The 20,965-nt window shown below is 43.2% G+C and overlaps 1 protein-coding gene across 8 annotated transcripts in view; it reads left to right on the top strand.

The window, feature by feature from the left end:
- Positions 1–20,965, top strand: part of NFIA (nuclear factor I A) — a 534,267-nt gene that overhangs the window by 495,364 nt on the left and 17,938 nt on the right. For 6 of the 8 annotated variants that reach the window (XM_064493521.1, XM_064493522.1, XM_064493526.1 and 3 more), the window contains exon 10: positions 2,206–2,297. The exons of the other annotated variants lie outside the window; for them this stretch is intronic. In XM_064493521.1, coding sequence (XP_064349591.1) covers positions 2,206–2,297 — 92 coding nt within the window. The remainder of the gene's footprint in view (positions 1–2,205; positions 2,298–20,965) is intronic. 8 annotated transcript variants of the gene reach the window in all.

Below are 20,965 nucleotides of genomic sequence, written 5' to 3'. Positions count from 1 at the left end.
GGGACAATGCCCAGGGGTTAGTCTCGTGGTAATTTTGAGTGGCTAAATTATTTGTATGCTAACCTGTCTTTCAAAATGGCAAACTTATGTCTGGCAAAAATAGAGAATGGGATGTAATACAGACCTTTCCTGATTTAAGGCTACATATGGTCAACAGAGAACCATCTTCACACACACACACACACACACACACACACGCCATGTATCCTAGGATCGATCAGCGTACTTGTTTCTGATGTCACCAGTGTGCTAAAAATGTCATAGGAAACCCTGCTGTGTGTCTGCAATGACCAGTGCAGGCATCGCACTCTGTTCTACCAGGACCAGCAAACCAAGACCTCATGGTCCAGCTTCTATCATCTTAGAACCTTAGCTTATTCTTCATGTCTCTTTGTTCCTTTTCAACCTACCTACCTATTCAAGTGTAAAAGAACACTTTTTTCCCTCCTAACTGCTAACAGGTTGAACAGGTTATTTTATCTCCTAGCTTCCTCCTTATCTCTCCCACATCCTCTTTGTGCCCTGAGAGCAGGTAAATTCACTACCAGGTAACTTGTAGTCCATCATTTTCAATATGTAACTTTCTGTTGAGACTTCTGAAAGCGTATCAAAGTAGAGCCATGGGCTGAATGAACCAATTAATAAAGAGTATTTTACTGAGCTTTTTAAAAAAGTAGATTTCCCCCATAGCAGTGAGTGAGTGAGAGGCACATCCAGAGTGACTGAATGCAGGGGCATTTCTCCGGTCTGTGCAGGTTGGTCTGACATAAGATGGGCTGGGGAAGAGACCAGCGGGTTCACATTGCTACACAGTACAGCACATCATACATTTAGAACATTTTCTAGAAAGCTCTTGAAAAATGAATACTACCACAGCAAAAGGCTTCTTATTCACAGACATCAGAGAACCCTCATGTTCATCCTCTGTTCCATCCTGGTTTAACACAGCCACACCACGTGACCATCACAGCTCTGTGGGGGTGACTTAGCTCTTACCAAGGGTGACCAGTAGGACTTGCACCAGATTGGTGGAAATGTTACCTCTAGATGTGCTTAATGAGGGGAACAGAAAGTCTGAGCAGTTTTCTGTAAAACAAAGTCAAAGAAGAACCGATGATGTCAAGAAAGAAAAAAAAATGTGGCAAAAGAATTTGGTATTATTCCCTCAGTTATCTGTGTTTTTTAAAAATCGCAAATCCTTTTCATCTTTTAGATGGTGTGTGACTTGAGTTAGTCCAAAAATTGAGGCCTTTTACAAGTATTGATGAGAAATTTGAAATTAAGCAATAGTCTATCCAAAAAGTCTAGTAAGAAGAAAATGTGTATAAATCCTTGGAGTTTGTGGTAAAGAAGTGAACTGAAGGACACCAAGAAACAAAATATTCAGATACATGAGCCAATGAAACACTGAAACCACAGCATTTTTTCTCACTAAAGTGGAGTGCATGAAGCTCTTAAATATAATTATAAAAACCAACAGCAAAACTTTCATGTACTTGTAAGAAGGATGGTAGACTGAGGTGTGGTACCTGAGGTTCCGGGTTCACACGGGGTCTTGAGGGTTTGTGCCTGAACGGAAGGGTTCTGGGGGGGGAGACTACAAATGTTAATACTATAAGCACATTTTGTACCTCATAAAATTCTAGACATTCCACCGAGCCCGTAAAGACAGCTTGTTCCAAACGGTTTCCCACCACCTTTCCGGAGAACCCAATTCCTTCTACAAAGACTCCTCTCCCATATTTAGAGAAAGGGGCACAGGAACGTTTCATGATTTTTAGGAGGGTAATAGCATGAAAAGCAAGGTTGTAAAATGAGCTGCTTTCCTCCCCTTTCTACCTAATTTCTTTCTCCTGTGCTTTTAAAGACGGGGATAACTCTTTCTGACCCCAAAGCTCGTGTTTAACTCAGAAAGTATACTTTGCCAGTGTCCTGCATGTTCTAATTCATATGATGGAAGGAGAAAAGAGCTCACGTGAGCACCAGTGTGACCTCGTTTTACTCCAACAGTCTTTGGAAGCCAACCCTCCTTCCCTTTTTGACTGTCTAAAAATGCCCCTGCTAGCCAGATCCCTCTGCTAGCTACAGCGTTTGCACATTTCCTTGTTAATCAGCTGTGTAGGCTCGGAGACTGTGTGTTTTGGTGTTGTTTGTGTGTGCAATCTCGTGCTGCTTCCTGAACGCATGTGTCCCTTCCCTTCACAGCCTACTCGACACCCAGCACCTCCCCCGCAAACCGATTCGTCAGTGTTGGACCACGGGATCCAAGCTTTGTAAATATCCCTCAACAGACACAGGTGGGCCGCTCTCATCTTTTCTGTATGTGGTGCAGCTTGTTTTATCCATCAGGTGCATTGCAACTCGTCTTCCGGCACAACAGGCTGCCTTCCCCAGCCCCTGTTCGGTCCCCTTTCTTCCTGACCCCAACCTGCCCTGGCCCTTCAGCCACATTTCCATGTGTTCTCAGAAATCGTCGAAAACAGTGCCTGCGATTTTTGCTTCTCGCGTTGAGGGGGTAGAAGAGGAGGGCTTCTGTGCCAGAACTGCTTTTGCTGTGGGAAGAGACTGTCCCCAGGGCTAGACCGTGTGTGCTCCCTCTTTTAGGAAGGCATGCCTCTCTTCGTGCAAGCAAACAGAAGTAGGCCCCCGTGGAACCTGGAAAGACCGCCCGGCAGCCGGCGACATCAGAGAGCAAGCTGGGAAGGCGGGGGCCTGCCACTGTCCTGTACTTGTTATAGGGTCCCCGGAACCTGGCAGACTTCCCAAGAGAAAGGAAAAGAAAGGATTCCTGAGCCCTGTTAAGCTGCTGGTGTTGGTGCAGAGATAGGACGTGTTTGTTACTGGCTGCGCTGGCCCGGTGGGGTGGGAGGGGAAGGTATGTGAATATAATGTCATATTTTGAGGTAGATGATTGAAAAAAGACAATGCCAGGACATCTAGAGCTTGTTTTTCAATAGATAGTTGTGTTTTTGTGCTAGTAGAGGTCAAGGAGAAAGAATGTCTTTTAAAAGTTTTGGAATGGCTGCTGTTAATTGAGAAACAGGGAAAGACTTTTTGGAATTCAAAGGTAGTAGATATAAAGATACTTAGAGATTTGTGAACTAGAGTTGGATGCAGGTTTTGGAAGAAACTACTCTCTGATTTCCTAATTAGAACGTGACTGTATATTATCATAATTGACATAAAGAAAGTATTTTCTCTTTGAGGTTCTCAACACGGTGTCTGAAAAAAATTCTCTGAGTTATTTGTGCATATGTCTGGGTGTGTAATCTCCAGATGCCTAATTTATAACTATTCATCTTTGTTTGTAACACTGTGAGCAGGTGCTTATGAACGAGATAGATTTGCTTTCCTGGGTCCATTTGCTTTCTCTGTGAAGGGTTTTAGTTTATTGCTGTGTTGACAGCGCTGGGTTAAACTGCATTGCATCTGAAGCCTTCCTTACACTGAAGCAGGGTCACAGAAAGTACAGCCTCAGAGGAGGCAGCTGGGTGGAGAGGGGCAGCAGAGAGGGGAGGGAGAAGGTTAACTCTTGAACTTCCCACTTCTGCTGTTTCTTCTGAAACTGGCAGGTACCTGGCGTCTGGGATTAACATCTCCTGTTCAGTACCTCCCATAGAATTCTTCAAGTTTATTGCTTATTTTCCCATACCTTCAAATACTTGTGAATCTGAAATTGAGTAATTACCTTGAAAGCATTAAAATAAAAGAACATTTCATTTTGTACTTTTGGCTCGAGGGATCAGGTTCAATGAGAAAGGGAGAACTGGGGACAGTGGCTTTATATTGGATGATTGCTTTTCTCAGAGCACCAGTGGGCTCAGCTTACCCCACTAAGAACCTCAAAATTGCAGTTTGGAAATGTCCCGTTTGTATTTTCCATAGTATTTGTATCTAGGCTGTGATTCACAGCACTGAAATTGTACCCTGCGTTCCATTCAATTTGTTTCTCTATAATCAAAACATGCTCTAGTCCAGTATGGCTTTGTTTCGCAAATGCCTTATCTAACCCAGAAACTGAGTCTTCATGATGCTGACCACAAAAATTCAATTCTTAAAAATCCAGATTTTCTACGCATCTGGATGGATGATGTCATGTGGACCCAGTATTGGCATCTGGAACTGAATTTGGGGAGTTTCCATTAACTATTTGGCATCATAGGGACAGCAGCTTAAATGTCTCTTATCACAGTGACACCTGCCACATTTGGCTTGAAGAAAGCCGTCCCCAATTGTCTTATGAGAAGCTGTGCTAATGGAGTTATCATTTTTTCCCAAGAAAACATCCTGAGATAAAAATCATGTGCTCTAAATATTTTAATTCAAGGTGTATATATATATGTGTGTGTGTGTGTGTGTGTGTGTGTGTGTGTGTGTGTGTATATATATAAACTCTTTTTAAAAAAGAAGAACTACTTTCTGGAACCACTTAAGGTGGTAGGCTTGTATAGATATAGATAATAAAAATAACTTGTTTAAATAATCTTTTTGAGAGGACATCAGAAGAGGAAAACATTTTTACGGGAATTTTTTAAGACATAATTTGAACATGGCCTGCAGATTAGTAATTTCCTAGGCAAGCTTGCATTTTTCTATAGAAATATTTTTGTTAATAAGGCATGAAATGTGTATTAATCAAATTATGGGAAAAGTTTTCTGGGAAAACAAAACTTTTTTCTACCTTTAAAGAAATCAGAATTGAAGAGTCACCCAGGCAGATACTTGAGCTTTAAAAATGCAGACGAGGTATAGTGCACGTAAATCCACAAACAAGTGCAAAATAATATGGGCTCCCTTTCTCCCAAAGAAATTTCTTCAAATACTTGAAGCATCAATGTATAGGATACGGATTAGATATGGTCTCTGGTTTTTTTCCATCAGATAAAAGTTGAACTAATGCATAGACATTTGAAGTAGGCAGCTTTCAGCTTATCATAAGACCTTTCTTTAAAAAGAAAATTCTTTGATTATATATAGTCTCTACTTATTGAGCACTTTCTGTGTACGAGGTAGCTTAGGTACGTTATCCAGCGAATCTTGACAGCCACCCAGTAGGGTGTATGTAGTTGTCTCCACTTTATAGATGTGAACCCTGAGGTCTCAAGAGACTGCTGCTTCTCCCAAGGCCGTACAGTGGTGAGGAGTGGGGCATGAATGCACCCCCAGTTCTGCCTGTGCTCTCCAACCCGGGTCCCCTGCTGCCTGCTGATGAGCCAGGGAACACCTTTCCCTGCCGATATTCAGGCAGAGACAGATGCTCAGCTCTCAGGAGTATCACTGGCATAGTCTCTGGTTTTAAATCTGAAATTGCATCAAAATCTCATCACTAGTATGTACCCCAAAGAACTGAAAGCCAGGCCTTGAAGAGATATTTGTACACCCACATTCTTATTTTGGCTATTATTCACAGTAGCCAAAGATGGAAACAACCCAAGTGTCCACTGACAGATAAATGGATAAACAAAATGGGGTAGATACATTTTATTATGTATATGCCATTTTAATGTGGTATAATACATACTATTCAGCCTTAAAAAGTAAGGGAATTCTGCAATATGCCAGAACATAGATGAACTTTGAAAACATTCTGCAAAGTGCAATACGCCAGTCACAAAAGGACAAATACTGGACCGCTCCACTTACGTGAGGTACCAAGTGTAGTCAAACTCATGGAGACAAAGTAGAATGGTAGTTGCCAGAGGCTGAGGAGAGGGTGGACTAGAGAGTTATTGTTCAGTGGTATAGAGTTTCAGTTTTATAAGATGAAAAAAGCTCTGAAGATGGGTGGTGGTGATGGTTGCACAGCAATGTGAATGCTCTGAACACCACTAAACTGTCCACTTAAAAATGATGAAGATGGTAAATTTCATGTCATGTGTATTTCACCACAATTTTTTAAATGTAATCATTAGATAAACCCTAACAGCCCTTTCACCTCTCAAGAGCCTAAAATTCTATAAAACCGCCAGGAAAAGTGGACTGTTTATCAGCAGAATCTACTGTTACTGTGTGCTGACTTCTCCAAAAGCACTGGCTCTCATGTCCGGCACAGAGTGGGTAGTCAGCGGGTAGGGGGTTGAATCTAAATGATTCATAAGGAAGTTTAGAAATAATGACTTTTTCTTATTACAGTCATGATACATATTAATTGTGGAAAATACAGATGGGAAAAATAATAAAAATCACTTGTAGTCCTACTGTTAACATTTCTGCATCCATCCATCCAGGCTGTTTCTGTGCACACCAATATATTGCAAAAACGAGATCATATTATATACATTGTTTGGTAACCTGCTGTTTCTTCCTCTTAACAATATATTATGGCCTTCTTTCCATGTAAATTGGAAAAATTGAATATTGGCTTTTATTGCACCTATTCATCATCTGTAATGATTGGTAGGGAAGGATAACATGGATAATTGAAAGCCATTTTTCCTCCTCCTTCCCTTCCAGTCTATTTTTTTTCCTCCAGAGAATTCCTCCCTTCACTGAGACAGAATTGCCTTCTCTTTAGCCTTGCCTTGAACTAGTTTTCTTTCAAACTGCCCTCCGAGTGCATTGTGTGTCTCCCCCCAGCTTTGGCTCTGTCCGAACATTCCTGCCGAGTGATCTGTCCCGTTCATCTGCCTCACTGCCTGCTACCTCTGCTACGGTCATGCTGTGCCTCTCATTTTCCTTCTCCTCCTCCGTTTCGTGACCCATCGTTAACATGGGGGTGGCCACCTCCTTACAGCCTTTAGAACGCCTGTCTGTTCTGAGAAACCACGACCACTCTCCCACCCTAAATCTCTTATTTTTGAATACTTTCCCATGACAGTTGATGTTAACATATAGAAAAGTGTCTGGGGCATAGAGCTTTTACTTCACTTTGGACACTATTAATGTCCTCTGCATATCCACGAAATGACATAAGAGAGCTCACGCCATCGTCTCAAGTAGCAGAAAGCCAATGGCCATTTCAATTACATCCCATGATTTAATCTGATCCCTGAAAACATGAGCCATTAAGAAGAGGCATTTATTTAGAGGAAAAGAGTTAATATTTCATCATCAGGTAATAAATAGAAATACCAATTCCCACACAGAAGTACTGAGCAAAGAACTCATTTTCATTCATGTTCTAGTTTCATCAGAATGTTCAAATAAAATGCTTAACCTGCAGAACACCAATGAGGACTAATTCTTTAAAATGAAAAATGAGTGCAAACAATATTAAAAACAGGCATTTCTTCCTTGCCACCCAAATCTATCACTGTTCTGCATCAACAGAATTGTGGTATCTGAAATGCTATTTAAAACCGAATTACCATTTGGGTTATTAGAAGAATCGCTGGGCATGGCATGGGCCTGATTTGTTGACGAAAAGGCACAGGTGCTGTAACCTTTGCTTAATAAATCATTTAGCTGCCTGACTTGCAAGCAGTGTGACTGCCTTTGCCTCATGAAATTTACAAATGTATGCACAAGCCACACACTGCACCGTGCTGGAAACCTGCTGATCTGAAGAGGTCCCTGCAGAGCTCAGTTGTGGGCATGGCACCCGTTGTCCGCCTCGGGTGAGGGTGCACAAGGAACGCGGGGAGGTGGTGGATATGGAGAGCGTTTGGATCTGTTGCCATTCCGTGTGTCACATTCCTGAAGCTCTGCCTGAGAAACGTGGGCAAAGCTCGGGCAATCTGCAAAACTTCCGAAAGTTCCTCTCATCAATCACTCACCATTTCTGACTACATTCCCTACGCCTACAGAATGCTGGGAATAACAATTCTCCTCAAGTTGTTCAAAGTCTAATAGAGGAAACAGATGTGAAAAATAATAGCAATGACAATAACAAGATTAATAATGCAATGTGATGCTGGTTACAGTAAGGATTTGCCCAAGAGGCTTCGAGACCACAGAGTTGGGTGTAAGAACTTTCCAAAGAGTGGAAGCGGCAGCAAAGGCTGGGTAGTTTTTCTGTCCTTGTCTAACTTTGATCTGATAATATGATTCTGGTTCCTATACATTTTACCTTTTTTTTTTCTACTTTTAATTTTGGCCATGAGCCGGTCGATAAGGCTTTAGCCCATCTTAAGAAGAGAGACACGTTGAGTTCTGTCTTCTCTGGACCAAGCAGATAAATTTAAAATCCTTTCCCACTGCTGGCATATCAGCCAGAACTCCCCTCAGCCCTCATTTCCAAGAAACACCCCTCCTTGTGTAATGTTCTCACCAAGCGCACTTGAGATTACACTGCAATTAGCTGAAGCCATTCCCTGCCTCCTCCCTACCCTGACCCCAGCTGCCTGCCTGTAGGAGGTTAGGTACCACACAGAAGTTCAAGGAGCAACTGGAGAGTGGCAAAGGGAAGAAACTCAGATTTCCTTACAGAGAGAATATATATATATATATATCTCCTCCCCCATCTAGTTAGAGTTGGCTCTGAGCATTTTTGTTACAAGCCCATGCAGCGAAAAACTCCCAAGATTGGAGAGGAATGGCAGATAAAATTCCACTGACTCCTAACTTTCGAAAAAAGTTAATTGGCCAAATGGGCATTCTGTATTAGGCTCCGAAGCATGCCAGGTTCAGTGCCCGCACTCGATCCAAGCCTCAGAGCCTTCTAAGCTTGATGCTACTATTCCTGTTTTACGGATGAGGAAACTGAAGTTTCAGAGAGTACACTTGTCCCATGGCAGGATTTGCACCAGTCTGTCTCCAGACCTTCTCTCTTTCCCAGATACGATCTGCATCCTTCACTGTTTCATAATGAAAGGTTACCGGCCACTTTCTCTTTATGGTCTGCAATTGACGCATCCTCTTAACATCAGGGAGTAGGACCGATGCTGCACTGGGTTCTTCTGAAGACCTGACCTAGTTTCCTATTTGTTCCTGCATCTGTGAAGTCAAGACTGAGCTCATTCTCTCATCCTGCCTGGGAAAAAGACCTTTACTAATGATATTAGTCCGCATCTGTGAGAACAGCCAGCCTCTGCCCAGAGCCCCAGCAGCAGAGCAGCTGACACTGTGAGCCTTCCTTTCAGATCTTGGTTGGAGCTTTACTTCATCACTTAGTAGTATGTGTGCTTCATTTTGGGGTAATTTTTAAATTTTTTCTTGGTAAATCAGTTTTTCTAGTCTGGTTTATTAATGGTAAAATGGTAAGAACTGAATTTATTTACCTCTTATGGTTATCTTTAGTCTTAAATTCTGTTAGTGTAGAGAAGATACATGCTTGACACCTGTTGAACGCTCAGCAAATTATTGCATTTGTTGCTTGGTTGATAACTACACTCTTATATTTAAACAGTGTTTCCTGGACTACAAAAGTATTTTCTCATTTGATCTTCAGAGCAACCCTCTGAAGTAGACAAAGCCATTATTATTGTTATCCCCATTACACAGGTTCAAAAACTGAGGTTTAAAGAGAGGGAAGTGACTTCCCCAGAACCCAACCACAGAGCCAGGGGTTGGTAGAGCCAGGACACAAACCCGCTTCCAATTCCAGAGCCCACACCACTCCCTTCAGTGTGCCCCATCAGAGAAGGACTTGATCAGTCAACACGTCCTCACATGCTGCTGTGTGGGTGCGGGCAGAACCTCCCTGCCAAACACGGGATCTAAAGTAGTAACCATCCAACCAATTAGGACAAGAACCTCCACAAGATCATAATCTCGTGGATTCTTCCATTGCATCTGCCCTAAAGGCACTCCCAAAGCCTCATTCAGCTGGGCACATCCATTCTTGCCCTGCACACCATTTCTCCTCGGAAGCCAACGTGTGCGCCGATGAAGAAGTGACTTCCCAAGGGGAAGCCATGTCCCTGAGGGTGGTAAGGACTGCGACAGTTGTTACCCCCAGAATCTGCAGGGAAAGGCGACACCTGGTCATTTTTTCTCTTACGTTCTTGGCTCCTGCCATCGGTGTTAAATAGGCAGCACCACTTGGCAGAGATGAGTTACCCCTGAAGTCTGTTCCCTCCTGCTGTGGGCAGGAGTGACTCCTCCTAGCTTCCCAGCTCCCGCGTCAGCCTGTGAGTTCTTGACATGTTCTCTTCACAGACACTTGGCCGCCAACTCACGGACAGGCTATAAGACACTCTTAAAGTAAACTTCTCAATAAACAGAACCTTTGTCTTTCAAGTTTTAATTTGGTGGCACGTTTTAGTCGTCCTCAGCCACAAGGAGCTGGCCAGAGCAAGAGCCTCTGTTCTAGGTCCTGGTCTCCTTCTTCTCCCTCAGTTCTTGTACTTCAGAGAGCCCATCATTTTTGCCGCATGTCTTGGTTTGGTTTTAGCCTTTTTGTTTGTTTGTCTTTTGCCTGGCTCCAAAAAAATTGGGAAAAGCTTCTTTGTTGAAGCGAATTGGTGATTGTTGAAAGAATTAAGGTGCCTACATGGGATCTGGCACACAGTAGATCCTCAGTAAATAGTGGTTCCTTTCTTGCTTGCTTCTTTTCCAGTATTAAAATAAGATCAGTAGAGAAGGGGAAGATAAGAGGGAGATTTCATAGGAGATTTTAGGTTTCACAGAAGAAGGGAAAGGACTAAACATCTGTTTGTATTCACTTAGCCCTTGGGATTGTTGGGAAAGTGGGATAGAAAATGAAATAAGGCAAAGATTGAAAAAAGAAGCTGTGAATGGGTGTAAAGAACTGAGAGGAGTTTGATCAGAATTAGGTGATGGCCTTGCAGTGAAGTCAGAAAACCATAGTGTCAGTTGCAGAACTACCATCAAAATGGATCCTGATAATGATGTTTCTGATCAGTGGAAGTTTCAGGACACTAAGGGAAATGCACCTGGCACTCAGCATGATTTCTTTGAGGGAACAAGAACAAATTCATGAACTGGAGAATAGGCTAGACCTGTTTTCACATCCTGGCTGTGCCATTTATCTGAATGATCTTGAACATGTTACCCTTTAAAATTCTGTTTCCTCATCTATGAAATGAAAACAGTAATAGTATCTACCTCACAGAATAAAACCCAATTAAGTGTGGCTTAAGCCAATCAAGTGTTTTTTGTTCTTACACAGGAAGGAATCTTGTCAGTGAGTAGTTGTTGGCGTTGTTTCAAGCTGCTACATGATGCCAGCAGAAACTTTGCTCTTCCTAACATTCTGCTCCACTGTCCTTAGCATCCACATGCAGGTGCTTCTGGTTGCAAAATGGCTGCTGCAGCTCCAGACATCATACCCATATCATTCCCTGTTATTCCTCTTACATCAGGCAACAAAGATCCTGCCGTACTCCTTCCCTGTTTCCTGTTGGCAAATTTCTATTTAGGTCTCATTGACTAAAACTGGTCACATTTTAATCTTTCGCTGCAAAGGATACCAGGAAAGCCAACACAAAATTAATGTTTGGCTAAGATCATAATTCATTACCCAGGGCTGCTCACATTGTCCTCCCTAAACAAAACTGCCCCCGGAAAGAAGGGGCAACAGGTAATGGGTAGACTGTTAGCAGTATCTGCCATCTTCCTTTTTCCCATTCCCTGGTAGGTTTCATTTCACACACTTTTCAACTCGTTGTCGCACTTGACTCCTTTCATCTCTTGCTGCTTGTCTTCCAGTGCCTTTCCTGCACACTCACTCCCTGTGTGTCTAGGGGACGTGTATGGTGTGTGTGTGTGTGTGTGTGTGTGTGTGTGTGTGTGTGTGTGTGTGTGTGTGTGTGTGTGTGTGTGAATGTGTAGTGATCATCTCATTTCAGCCCTCTGTTGGAGTCCAGGATTTGGGCAGAAGTATGGGAGTGTTGTGCAGACCAGCTCCCACAGAGCTGGGTCAGGGTTCTCCTGGTAAACGAGGACTCTGAAAGGGCTGCGTTGAAGGACATGTGCCTTTGTAATTGAAGGGGAACTCTGGGAAACAGTGCCCTCCGTGTGCCCTCCCAGGTGCTTATCAAACAGTCAGCAGTGGGTTCTGGGTTTCTCTTTTATGACTTGGAACCAGATGCTTCCTTTGCAAAAGAAAAGAGCCTGGTTTTGCTGAGCTTGAGTCAACAGAGTTCAGAGAACAGGAAAATGAGTGGATTGGCCCCGCTGCATGAACTCTGAGGAGAGAAGGCAATACAGGTGGGGTTCCCACTTTCCACAAAGCCCCTGCATGTGAAAAATCCCAGGCCGGAGAGGAATTTGCTTTACCAAACGTTTCTGTACTCTAAATAATGACTCCATGTTAGGAGAGGTTCCTTGCAGACGCAGGCTTTCCCAGGCCTTCTAATGAGTTTAAGACCTTGAAGGATCTACCAACACACAGTTTGAAGGCCAGGGCCTACTGTCTACTGTGAGATTCTCAAAGATCTCACGTGAGTTCTCAATGACTCTTCTGGCTGCTTTTCCCACACCCACTTGTTTACCTTCCTGTTTGTTTATTGAGGATGAAGGCACATTCTTTTATCAGTGGCATTTGGGGGGTAGAGCCTTTCAAAGGAGCCTATTCATTGAGTCACATTCCGCAGAGCAGGCCTCCCCCAAAATATTTGCATGAGAATTTTTCCTCGGGCTTCACATTGCTTCCTTTACAGCAGAGATGAAATAACTTAGCACTTCTAATTGGCTTTTCACTTTCCAAATGCTTTACACATTAACTAATGAATCACATGAGCTTGTGATAAGCTGGATCCCTGGGTTGGAGCTGGGACACCGGGTTAGGACAGGCTGTCCTAGCCCTGTGTTCCTCGCCCTCCCCCTCCCCCCAACCCCCCAGAGTCTGAATGTGTTGGGCTCATGGCGCAGCCCAGGCAGGGGCATCCTCAGGAACCTTGGGTCCCCAGGCACTGCCTTAAGGATGTGGGGAGTGCTGAGTGCTGCCTTCCAAGGCTGGAAAGGCTGCTTGCCTTGAGCAGTTAAGGGAAACTTGAGGCCAGTCTTCACGGCACACAGCTTTCTGCCCGTCTCAAGCGAAATCCCCTTTCCACGGGTCTGTGGCCAGGTGTGTCTGTGTGCTGGGGAAGGGGTGGGACTGGGCAGCTGGAAGGACAACACACTAGAGAGGTCTGAGAAGGAAGCTGGCCATAGTACATCCTGGAGGAGTAAAAGGAGCACTGGATGAGGAGTCTAAATACCTGGATTCCTAGCTCACCTCTCCCACTCACCAGCCATGTGGTTGTCCTTAGCGAGAAGAAGAAAGCAGAATTTCCTGAGCGCTTACTGTATCCCGGACACCACACTCGGGGGGAAGCGGCCTACCGATACCTGGGACCCAGTCCCTGCCATCCATTGCCCATAGACTCCTAAGGAGAAAAGGAAAGAAGTGACAGTAAGTCTGATAAGGGAGACAGTTGAAGTGTGTGTAACCCACAGGCAGCACAGAGAGTGGGTCGCTGACCCTGGGGAGAGGCTGGGAATTCATGGGAGACGTTCTAGAGGAGATTTCACATGAGCCAGTTTCGAAGGAGACAGACAGACTTCCATTCCAGGAGAGGGGAACAGCACGTGCAAAGAAACAGCGGTGTGTGTTGGGAGAGCTCTGCTCTGTTCTGGTACGTTGGTTAATACAAAGTAAATGACAGAGAATGTTGAGTAACAAGGCTGGGAAGTTAGACAGGGTCTAGTCATGAGTACACGCGTGCCTTTATACAGTGGTGAGGCACTTGGACTTTATTCTGCGGGAGATGAGAAGCAGGGGAGGGGCACGGGGGGGTCTCTGCATGTGAAGGAACCTGAACCTAGCTTGGTTTAACACTCGTGAGGTATGAGATTTTACAGGTCGTAGCAGCACTGAGGCTGAAAGTCAGGAGGTTCTCTCCTCTCCTGGGCACTATAACGTAGTAGAGAAAATACAAGCTTTGGAGACAGACTTGCTTTTGATTTGTCTCAGGGCATTACTGATATGGATTAAATTGTACCCCCTTACCAGTTTCATATGTTGAAGCTCGAACCCTCAGTGTTATAGTGTTTGGAGATGAAGCCTTTGGAAGGTAATTAGGTTTAGATGTGGGTGAGGCCCTCGTGGTGGGATTAGTGCCCTTAGAAGAAAAGACTCCAGGGAGCTTGCTCTGTCTCTGCCATGTGAGGACTTGGCAAGAAGGCAGCCGTCTGCAAGCCAGGAATAGGACCCCCAAATCAATTGGAACCTTCATCTTGGACTTCCCAGCCTCCAAAACTGTGAGATGATAAATTTCTGTTGTTTAAGCCACCCAGTCTATGGTATTTTGTTATGGTAGCCTGAACTGACTTCTGCAGTGACCCTGGGTTAATTTTTAGCCTTTCTGACCCTTAGATGTCAGATTTATAAAATTATAAATTAATTTCTGCCTTCCACTTAGAGCATTGGGAAAATTCAATATGGTTAGAATGTGAAGCCCCCAGCCCACTACGCTGGCACAGGGAAAGCTGACGTGTGCTGCTGCCTTTTCACTCCTTAGCATTGAACCTCACCAGACGTGAGGCAGGATGCGTCTCCTCCATCTTTGGGACCAGAGAGCTGTGATTGCCAGTAGAGACATAGAAATGTTAATTAAAGTGGTGAGAACCCCAGGTAATCTGGTAATTTTCCCCCTGAGCTAAGTCATCTCTCCCCCCATCCTCCCATGTCCGTTTTTCATAAGTCGTGCATTAATCCTCTCATTAGCTAGTGGAATGATATTTATTTATTAAGAACATACTTAGCACACTCCCAAGGAGCAAGTTAAAGCTCAGCTAACAGCTGCAGTTTCTGGTTGTGAGGAAAAATACGCTGAGGGATGCATACGGAGAGTTTCTGTGTATGTTATAATTTCATATTAAAAAACTATTAAACGTTATGCTGGATGAGGGAGAGAAGGAAAAAAATCCCATCGCGAAAACAAGTTATGAACCTGGGAGCACAGTTTCTGAATGTTTATTTTGTCAGATCCACAGCTGACATGATTAGTTCTAATGGGGTGGTGATCCTCATTGAATTGCAGATGGGTGTGAGTGACTGAAATACCGCCGGGACTTAAATAAGTGGTGCATACTGTATCACTTAGGCTGCATCCTTTAGCCAAGTCGAAGGCTTCATCCTTTAGCCAAGTCGAAGGCTTCTTTCGCTCCATCCATTCCCAACACAGGCACGCACACACATAACATGCACACCGCACACCACAGCACACGCATGCATCTATCCATTCCAGAAGCTCCGTGTCGAGCATTAATTCCGCATCTAGAACAATGCCTTCTTGCCTTGCCTGACTTCTCCCCTTTGCCCTCTGCCACCCAAGTGCAACCCCAGCCCCCAACACTCTCCATTGCAGATAATGGTGTCAGATCCGTCTGCTCTGCTGCTCCATCAGGACCCAGATCAATTTATTGACTCCCTCAGAGTGGCTGGTACAGTAATTGTTACAAGTGAAGAATAGAAAGTGAGAATGTGTCCACATGAAAATTAAAAATGACGTTTTGTTCTTTCCTGCCCCCTTCCTTTTTGCCTCATAGATCTTTATGTGTTTACACAGTGGAGAGCACTTTACTTAAGTTAATCAGCTCCTGCTACATTATTAATTGTGACAGTCAGGGTGCTACAGGACAGGAAGAGTATTATGGGAAACATTGATCTCACTCAGATGGTGTGGACCTGAGCAGGTTTGATATTCCCCCCCCCCCCCCCACCGCTTGGGGGTCCCATCAAATCACATTTCCCTGATTGACAACATGGAAGGCCTCCCATCAATACCATTGATTCTGTGGAAGAGGACAGGAGACATTTTTCAGCTGGAGATAGATGAATTATGGTGGTGGCAAAGAGAACATTTCAGGAATCTTTTCGTTTAGAAACTTAAACTGGAAACTAAGGTACTGTTATCATCCCAAACACAAGCCTAATTTATATTCTCAGAAAAATGCTACTATTAGAAGGAACTTAACCATCAGTGAGAAGCAGAGTTCGTTGAAGCCAGCAATGAACTTGAGGATATGATGGATGTTTTTAAAAGGCCATCCACGAATTTTTTGTGGGAAATTTTTGGTTAAGTGCACATCTTTGAAAGACATTTCATTAAAGTTCAACTTTCATGGCTTATACCTGTAGACCCTAACATAAATCCTGTGTGAATGGACCAAAGCGAGTGGGTGTCATTTGTGACCTGGAAATAAAAGGTCAGCCATTGGATTTATAGCTTTTTTAGTGAAAAGAACATAAAGATTCCTGCCAACTGAAGTCAATCCATATTTTAATGTTTCCTAGTTAAGATTATAAAATCAAGGGATTAGGATCACGCTGTTCAGTGAAGGTCAGAAATTAAATGTGATGGGCTAAGTGTCATTCCCATGGGGCAGAAGTTAATATTTCAGAAACCATTTCTACCACTGGCAGTCAAGAAATGAGTTGTCCATGGTCATTAACCAACTTAAGGGGAAATCCCACCATCATCACTAAATTTAACGATGATTATTACACTAATCAACTATATTGTTAAATTACTCTGCTGCTTTCCTGAAATGTCCCCAAACAGTGATAGTGGATTGATTGCTGTCAAGTAGTTCTTATACACAGTTGCGAACAAGTCATGACGGGGGATCATGGATGAAGGCTGATTTGTGGGAAAAGAAGTCGTGGCTCTTTTATGGATAAGAGAGAGAACACAGGACCTTACATGTCATATACCATTCTTCTAAGACCAAGAATCAGCGACACTACAGACCTGTCACTAAGTATGATTCACCAGGACAAGTTTTCTAAATAGAAAAAAAAGGGGGGGGGGGACTGTGCATTTCATTTTAGTATCTTTTTTTTCTGTTCCATATTTTTGCCATCTTTTTCTTTTCCTTTAAGGTCCTTTCCTTCCTCAGATTTTTAGAGCTCTGGATCCCAACTCAGGATTTTTATTAAGAGAGAAGGAAGGTTATTTAAATGTGTTTGTAGGATGACTCAAGACACATGTACCCCCGTACCATTTTCAAACCCATTTTAAGATGCCAGTATTTTTCGAAGTTATAGAAATACAGAATACTGAAGCTGGTGATTTTCTTAAAAGATTTTCTACTCCAGGCTCCATTGTTTTCAGCTATGACTTGAGGTACATTTTAGAATAAAGTGTGTGTAATTTTCATAAGGCAGCACCTCCAAACAAGAGGGCCGAAGCCCAGGGAGTGGAAACAACTTACCAGGCCACAGCTTATCAGGGGCAGAGCAGCACTGAGAGGCAGGCTGTCTGACACCAGGGAGGGAAGGGACTGGTAGTTTAATACGTGGCTTAGGATACGGGTGCACGGCTTCTATTTTACAAAGGTGTTTTACAAAAACTCCGTATCCATTAGACTGACCCAGGTGCATTGAAATCGTGAGGAACAAACGCATATAACTTAAAAGCTCATCTTGCAGAATTTATCTTCACGTACTGCCAGGAGTATTGTGTGGGTGTGGGCGTGGGTGGGTGTGCGTGGTGGGGGAGGTGGGTTGGGTGGGTGTTAAACCTGTCCTTCTGCCTGTGCTCCTGCTTTTGGTGGCATATTTCTCTAACTTCTGTCCTTCACAGTGCAGACAAAGGTTAAAACTCCCATCAACTTTCAGAGGCAAACACTTTAAAGTGCTTCTACGGGAGGCAGGGAGTAGGGAGGACCTTTGATTTAAAGTTCAACATTTACATTTGTAATTCTGACTAATTTCTGTGCTCGCATTAATTAAATTGAAACTGTTTAATTAGAATAAAACTAAAATTGATCATTAAGATTAATTTAACTTGATAGGCTTTGTGTGCCTTTCTAGACAAATATTATGAAATATAGTGATAATGAAGCAGTGAGAGGTATAATTTCACATCTTATAATGATTTTCATATCTGCCAGTTGTTCTGTCTGATATCTGGATAGCTCTGAATGTTGCTATTTGCTACGTCATTACCATTCAGCTGGGGCCATGCTGTTCTCTCTCACTTGGCCTCTTCCCAAATAAAGATGTACCAAATTCTCTTCAACCCTCCCTCCTAATAACATCATCCCCCCCTTCCCCCCAAGCCCACCATGTTCCAGGAAGGCCATTTGCTTGGCTTTCCCCCTGGGCCTTACATCACAATGACCTTTGTAAACCAAGAACTGCAGAATGACACTCCTTATGGGATTCACCATTGCTCCTCAGTTCTGGGGTCAGTGCTGTCAAATCTGGACTATCCCTTCGCACCCCTTCCCGGCTGCTTGCTTGGAATAAGAACCAGGCACAGAAGTAAGCTCCACAGTAAGATGAAGGATTGTAACCACTGAGTAACTCTTACGGGAGTGGGAGAGAGAAGGCAGCTTCTCCAAGTACCCAGTTTGCATCCAGGAAATAGCTCACCCTCTTCATCCTATGCCTTCCATCTAACTGCATCCAGCAAACATGTTTCCAGATTTTGTGCTCTCTGTTTCTTAAGGAAAATCAGAAGGATGAGACTACTGTTTTGCCGTAAGAGTCAGCATAAATGGAATAACGTTAAATCTGCATCTAGCTACCAACTCATTAGTGAATGTAAAACTTCTTGAACTGTCAGGTCAACTATCAAATTACTTTGTCTTCCTAAGAACAAAAAGCTGCATGGAGAAATTAAATCCTCAGGAAAGTCAGCAAACCACTGAAGTTTCAAAATTCGCCCATCCACCATTTTGCCAGAGTTACTTTAAAAAAAAATAAGTTATGTTTGATAAACAAAGGCAGTTATGTGTAATCTGTTTCCTACAGCAGCCCTTAATGTAGAAGTCCAGAGGACAGTGGAGAAAGAGTCAAAATTAGATAGATGTTTATGAGAAAGAAAGAAGAGAAACAAAAGTATGACAAAAGAAAGAACACATGATTCTCAGTAATTTGGGATTGAGTGACTAATGGTGTAGTTGAAACTCTCTCATATGCAAATTAGTATCTTTCTGCAGATTGGTTGATCATTCCTGGCCAAAGGCTAAGAAACATTTAGGGTTGTAAGTTCTGATTTCATTCAGTCATTATAAGTAAACTGCTGCCCTCAAAGAAACGAATTTTATGGTTCATTTCTACAGAATACCATCTAAGTGGATTCTACTTTTATTCATGTCTTTATCCAATAGAAGAAACTTACTATGTTCATAGCAAAGGGTTTTATTTGGAAGCATATTCACATTTAATTTGATTTTTTAAAGTTCTTAATGTTTCTAGCATTTGAGCTTGGGTAAGTTCAAGGGATTGAGAGAAAAGAGGATGTAGCCAGCATACTCTTGCCGTTACTGTATTTATCCAAGAAAAGCGACCGCCCATTATTGCATTAGGCCAAGAAGCTACAGGCACTAGCCTGTAGAGATGAGGTTTCTGTCTTCCCCATGTCAGAAAAGAATATACACACACACACACAAGGCATCACCCTAGTTTAACAGCTTAGTTTAACTTAAGTTAAAAGACAAAACACATTCATAGTTTCATACATCATTTCATTTCATCCTCACAACCACCATGCTGGGAAGGTATCCTTAATTAGAGGCACAGACTGAGACCAGATCAGCCATGGACTCAGTCCTTCCCCCCTGCGCCAGGTCATTTCTTCTCTGAACCCCCAGAGCAGCACTTACTTTTGAACTATTTCTCTGATTTTATCGCCTATCATTGCAGGGAGGCAGCCGCTGAGGCTGGGTCCTGGGAATGCCACGGGCAACCCTCAGTCTTGCCGGGTATGCTCACCTGCCAGGAAACAACTGCTCCAGGGCAGAGATGCTACAGAGTACCTCTCGGGTGTTGCAGCGTTGCTTTGTTATTGCTGGACCCACCTTCTTGCTAAACTCAAATTCAGAGAGAAAGTGAGCGGCAGAGTCCCTAGTGCTGTTTATCCGGCTCCCCTTCCATTTTTGTCTACAAAGACCATCCCTGCTTTCTTGGAACTCCTAGACCCTTGCTTATTAGCAGGGAGGTTGAGTCTCAGCCAGGAAGCCAGCTCTCTCCAGGTTGGTTTCTATGAGCATCTCAGAACCCCTACTTCAACTCCTCCTGGTTCTAAACCAGAAATAGCCATTTCTTCCTCTCTAGTGTAACTCTATTGGTTGGAAAATCCCTGAGCTCTTTTTGACCTCAGAAATCCCTTTGGTTTTTTCATCAACATGATACGGAGTCCCTTCTGGGTTGGGGACATTTATCTTCATGACACTTTTTACACTGCATTTTTCAAGTCAGAAAAGCAGTTTAGGCAAACCCTAGTTTTTATATTTGAAGAGAATAAATATACATCGGCCATTTCCCACAAAGAGTTGAAAATGATTGCAGAGAAGTCCGAAATCGTGATTATGGAATTCTCGAATCTGTGCCTAGAATCTTTTTAACTGGAATGTTAACTCTAAAGCCTTATCAGAAAATTAAAAAGGTCCAGTTCTCTTGGCCGAGCCGTGTCTCCCTTTCTCCCTTTCTTTGACTTTATAGTAGATCCGAGGAAACTTTTAATACTAGCTAAACCTCCATGTTGCCTGGCCTCTGATCTAAAATGCCTGAGAAAGCAGTACAGATTCCCACTGCAAAACATTCCTTCCCCAAGCCTAGGAAACTAGCATCCTGAGGCCGGCAGAGTTCAGAGGGAGCGCGTGTAAATGAGGCTCAGTTATAAACTCCTGAGGAGTGTTTTATTTAGTTTAAACCTGAACTTGAACTCGTAAACGTGTTCCTGGAGAACAACGCAGAAAGCTGCCACGGTAGGATAGGAAGCCGTATTTCAGTTCAGACAATTCACTTCTTTAAAAGAAAGCAAAGCCTTCAAGTATTTTTTTTTTAACTGAACCACCTTTAGGATGGCACAAGGTGGCATCCCTGCAAGGGTTCTGTGATCGCAGAATCAGAGTGAAGGTAATACCTGTCATTTGAATTTGCCACCATCCCTGCAAAAGGAGCAATAGGATCTCCTCGCCATATGGTGATTTAACAAGAGAAAAGGATATTTAAAGACCCAGTGAACATATAACTGTCATCCAATCTGTAATTGGTTTCATTAAAATATAATAAAGTGATAGTAGAGGTGTGGAACTGTTCCACATTAGCAGTGTGTGTGTGTGTGTGTGTGTGTGTGTGTGTGTGTGAGTTCTGAGTTTGTTCCTAAATCTGAGTTACTAGGAG

The sequence above is a fragment of the Camelus dromedarius genome, chromosome 14 (genome assembly GCF_036321535.1).
Source record: "Camelus dromedarius isolate mCamDro1 chromosome 14, mCamDro1.pat, whole genome shotgun sequence".
In the NCBI taxonomy this organism is placed as follows: Eukaryota; Metazoa; Chordata; class Mammalia; order Artiodactyla; family Camelidae; genus Camelus; species Camelus dromedarius.
The sequence above is the reverse complement of the archived record's forward strand: the minus strand, read 5'-3'. Positions and strand labels throughout refer to the sequence as shown.